Source organism: Aplysia californica, unplaced genomic scaffold (genome assembly GCF_000002075.1).
Source record: "Aplysia californica isolate F4 #8 unplaced genomic scaffold, AplCal3.0 scaffold00613, whole genome shotgun sequence".
Taxonomy (NCBI): domain Eukaryota; kingdom Metazoa; phylum Mollusca; class Gastropoda; order Aplysiida; family Aplysiidae; genus Aplysia; species Aplysia californica.
In genome coordinates this window covers 388,415-393,819 of record NW_004797883.1, presented here as the reverse complement: position 1 = coordinate 393,819, position 5,405 = coordinate 388,415, and the positions used below count along the sequence as shown (strand labels likewise).

Genomic DNA, 5,405 nt, shown 5'->3' with positions numbered 1-5,405 from the left:
CACCCCCTTTCAGTTTTTCAGTTGACGTTAAGCCAAAGCGTCTTGGCAACATCAGAAAGGGACGGGGCATGCCTTTGGCTCGATTTCTCTGATTCTGATGTTTATTTTCGTTAACTTTACTTACTTAGATCTACTCTCTCCCTGTAGCCTACCGTCAGATACGTTACGACTGTTATGAGGCGGAGGGCAGTCGACGCCACGCTTGTTTGTTCCTGGACACGTCCTCCAATTTCGGCACATCTAGGCCCTGGGTATTGCCTCATCTCTTTTTGTGCCTCTATAGTTTCCAGTTGGTCTTCCCCTCTTTCTCTTTTCAGTTGGTTTCCAATACCATGTCTGATAGGGTAATCTACTAATCTTTCCTTCTTAGTTAAACCTGCTACATGTATAATCTTTCTTGGGTGACAACGATCAAACGTTATTGCGGATTTTGATACAATAAAGTTTATAAAGAAATTATAAAGATCGAAAAAAAATAATCCGCCACGTGGTCGAGGCAAAAATGCCAATTATTTTATTTTTTTATTTTTTACGTGGGTGCTGTGAATACTTTATTTAATTTAAACATAACGTTGTTGTTTTCTTTTAAATATGTAATAACTTACAATACTTACGTAATATGACATAGATCTACTTTTTAAAGTAGGCTACGACTATTACACGTAGTAGCCAATTACTCACGTTGAAGGAAAAGCGTAGATCTAAATAAATACCCAAAAGTCTATAGATTTTTTCACACAATCAAAAAGTGGTACCTTTCTTTTGATGGTCAGTATAGTGATAGTCATAGACTATGTTGAGAATAGATGCACTTTTGTGTACGTGTGTTTGTACAGGTTTTTACCGTGCTCATACTGCTAATTATACATTGTGTACCGGCCAGGTCTGTGTTTGTACAGTGAGATAGACATACGGGCAGATGGAAGGACAGACAGGCAGACAGACAAGCAGACAGACAGACAGGCAGACAGACAGACAGACAGACAGACAGGCAGATGGGAATTAGATTAGATGCTTGGTGTAACATACAGTGCGTCTAAAATGGAGGACCCACTTAAAGCGCAATAACTCGGACATCTCTGCACTAATCTCAACACAACTTAGAACTAGATCTACTAGTAAATAATAATAATAATATTATTATTCAACCAGGTGGACGTCAAGTTTGTAAATATATGAAAAAAAAATCAATCTGTGAATTCGAGAAATATTAAGTCTTTAAAATTTCAAATAAAATTTGGTAAAACGCAAAATATTACTTCTTATAAGCGTTCAACTAAAGGGTCGTGATCGGCTCGTACGGGTTTCAGGACAAGGATAGTAAAACCACAACAGTCACCTCAGGTGGAAACCTAACCACACCGAGAAAGTTTTGGAGAAGTAGAGGGAGGAGAATGTGTTATGCTGTACAGGCCTGGTTCAAGTGGGATGAGGCCACACCCCGCACAACAAGAGTGGCCTTATTATGATTGCAAGAAACGTTTGGAAAACGCGTTAGGATTAGGAGAAACAAAAGTTTACCCCAGAATAGTTACCACAGAATAGTTAGCACATTACTTCCAACTTGAGCTTCTTCAATTAGAATCTAGATCTATTACCTTTGGGTTTCGTAGTTTTTGTTTGTTTGAGGTTGTTTTTTGTTTTTGTTTTTTTGACAGAGCCCAGAGAAACATTCCACAAACAATCGAACAGTTAAAACTCAATGATGAACGGAGAGTCCAAAGAATGAACACAGAAACATGCCACAGAGTCATTAAACATTTCAAGTGACGTATTGGAGCTTGTTGTATGGAGAGATGGTCTACAAGTAGATGTTTAAATAGCTAAAACCTTTCTTGAGTTTATTTAAGCAATATCAATGTTGTATTTATTTGTTCTTCAACACACAAATCGTGACTACAGTCGAACCTGCCCTGACGGCCACCTCTATAAGACGGCCACCTGTACAAAAGGCCACTTTCCATTCCCCCCCTTGCGTTTTTTCTATATAATTTAACTGTGTAAGACGGGCACCTGTCCAACGCGACCGCGGCCACCAAATTTTAACACACAACCCCTATTGCACTGAGCAAAAACACCTGTCTTAGACGGCCACCTTAGAGACTCCATTACGTTTTGTCATAAATTGTGCTTTGGCCCTTGGCGTTGTGGGCGAGCCGTCATAATCCAATCACCTGTCGTTGTTGTTAGGTAGTCCCTCTAAACGATCATGTTGCATAGGCCCCTCCCACTGTTGACCAATTGGTAGCGATTTTCAGCTGCTGGTGAGGTAAACGTGTGATCCCTTATACCCGTAAGCCCCGCCCAGACTTCATACACAAATCGTAAGTGAGATGAGTGGTCACTGTTTACCCAGTCTGTAACAAAGGACGTCAACACGAACTTGCAACTGAAGTGTCGCTCGTTCTCCGAGTGGTGGCGACCCATGTGTTTGTTTTAACATGGCACTCGGTCTTCCTCGTCTGATCCATTTCGTTTTATTGTCACCCTTGTGTAAAATCAGCAACAAAGTAAAAATAACAAACAAAATACAAACCAGCAACAACAAAAACAACAAAAACAACAACAATGCAGCTACTTTCGATTGGGACTTCAGATGGGAATGGTTTGTTTTCTTTATCTTGATCAGTCCTGCCTAAGACGGCCACCTGTCTTATACGGCCACTTTTCTCCTTGACAATGGGTGGCCGTCTTACACAGGTTTGACTGTACTTGAAATAGAACAATCAATATATGTTGATTTTAAAGAAGTTGCAGTTTTTCGTTTCACTCAATTTTGGTTGAAATTTTAAAAACTTGATATTTCTCGAACATGGGGATTGTTTTTTTTCCTCCACATTAGTAAGCGTAACATTCCTCTGGTTGAATTTTATTTCTGTGAAGTATTATTGGAATTGGTTCAAAGATGACTGAGTTATTGTCGTTTAAGTGGGTCCTTTGTTGTTGTTTTTTAGACACCATTAAACAGATACGGTATAGCTATCGTTGACAAACGAATCACTGATAATAGTTGATTTGAAATTTGAAATATAATAATACAATTTGACTAGCTTGGTATACAAAAGGCATACAAGACAAGAAGCAGACGTTAGCATCACTTCAGTTTCTGTTTTTTTTTCTGGAAGGTAATTCCCTTTGATTTTGATACAAAATGACCCGTCCCAAGGGCTGTGCACTTTGAAAACCGAACTAAATACATGTATCAGGCAGAAAAATGGTCCAGGATGTACCAAATAAAATGTATAATTCAAACTCGAATTCAAACCAGTTGATTAAATAGAAAAAATGAACATTTTTCAAATTCAGAAGGGGTAGATCTAAGTTTATTCATTTATTTTAAATTGAAATGCTGGTGATCGTGGTGCTTGACTGCAATTTTACTTTGGCTATATTTCTCCTTTTTAAAAAAGCCTTTACATATTATGCTCGTTGTCCAAGTAACTATGAGGAAACTCGATCTCCTTGTCGCAAGCGATGAAGTTGAAGTCCACCATGCCGGGAGCAAATATTTTCGTGGCGGCGACCTCCACTCTCAGACCAGCCGATGTCACCTCCAGGATGTTGACGTCATATCCGCCTCCGACGATCCAGGACAAGCCAGTGGTGAACACAGCAGCGTTGGGAACGGTGACGAAAGGATATTCGAACTCAATCTGAAAGTCACACAATAGTTTTCCTCATGTGTCATTATTGTTAATGAGTGACAGTGACCTTTCGTGACAAAAATGTACTTTTAGCATTTCAAATCGAACAACTGGACAATTTAACGTAGCTTATACTTTTTGCAAAAAACAATTACAGGAATAAAATATGAATACATATAATACCCCAAGAGTATTGTTTCACAATTCACCCCAGCAGAGATCTAGTTTTCGTGGAAACTGGTATAGAATAATATAGTGGCGTCCTAAAAAGACTTGAAAATGTAATCACCCAATCGTCGTGTTACAGCCTAGCACTACCCGCTCATGCAGCATACCAATTTAAAGCTGAACAAATTCTGCATCATCTGACACATTAATGCTTCATCTATGTTAAGAGACACCCTAGATATGGTCATTCAAAATTGACCTAAAAAAACCCAGGCTAAATTGATCGAAATCAGAGAAACGCAAAAGTGTGTTCGCTCGAATATTGAAGTGCATCAACATTGGTGGGATGGACATGTATTGAATATAAAATCAAAAGAGAATATTATTGTCTCTGCAATGAATAGCATTTCCTTATTATATTTTTGAACAGGTTGGAGAACAAATCAGTTACAAATACCGGTACCACACAAAACTGTACTTAACATAACATGTGCTCATTAGTATTTTGTTTTTGCTTAAGGGCTAATGGCTTCGAGTTGAGCACGGAACCATTTTTGCATATATAATATGGACCGCGTCAGTCAGATTTTGGACATAATCCTCTGTCAGTGAGAAACAGAGGTCACGAAACTGCCATGGTTCTTGGTGGTCAGGGGTGGAAGGAACAGAACCACCCTCGTGAAAATCACCGGATGGCTTGGTTTAGTGGAGGACATCGGGCAAGTGCTGGAACGACGTCATGTCGTACCCTGACTTTCGTCATGGTGTAATTCAAGTAGACATCTCCATGCATAGAAAATCACTTTCTCTCGGGGCCAATGCCACTAGATAATTCTTGGAAAACCAAATCAAATCAACGTCGGAGTGGTCACCAGTAAATTTTTAATAGAACCGATGTGAATTCTACAGGTATGTGAAGAGTGAAGTACCATGTATGAAACAGCAGTTGAAGGAGCGCGACTTTGCTCCCATCCCAGACCATTCGTTTGCAACTCGCTGTAACATTTGGGATGAAATTATGTCCAAAATGTTATAGATTCGATGCCCAAAGGGTTCGTGCACTACACAAAACTAATGGCTCTGAAGCAAAATGATAATGAGCTCATTTAATGTTACGTCAAAGTTTTCCATGATATTTGGGATTGTTGTGTTTTCCGTTTTGTTTGAAACTATTGTGACCAAACATCAAAATAGAATATTGTTTATTACAATACAAAATCCTCCATTCATTGGATACGTAATGTATGTACTTTATATCAACATTGATGCTCCTCTATATACTCGCGCGAAGACAATTTTACGTTTCTTTGATTTCGAACAATTTTTGCCAAGCCTGATTTTTGTAGGTCAATTCTGAGCGTCTCATAACATAGATGAATTATTAATATGTCAGATTATGCAGAATTTAAATTGGTACAGGTATGCTGCATGAGTAGGTAATGCAAGGCTTTAGACTAACACGATAATTTGGTGATCACATTTTCAAGTTGTTGTTTTTTTTACGCCACTGCATAACACTATAACTATAAAACACCTAGCTAATGCCAATCAGAGGGAAAACAGATCTGAAGCCCCCCCCCCTTTCCACACACA

The 5,405-nt window shown here is 38.9% G+C and overlaps 1 protein-coding gene across 1 annotated transcript; it reads right to left on the bottom strand.

Moving 5' to 3' along the window:
- Nucleotides 1-3,304: 3,304 nt before the first annotated feature.
- Nucleotides 3,305-3,655, bottom strand: LOC106013021 (the record flags this gene model as incomplete). The annotated part of the gene is given in 1 exon segment (XM_013087636.2): nucleotides 3,305-3,655. A coding segment is annotated over 1 exon segment (242 nt), but the record flags the coding sequence as incomplete, so codon positions are not given.
- Nucleotides 3,656-5,405: the final 1,750 nt, after the last annotated feature.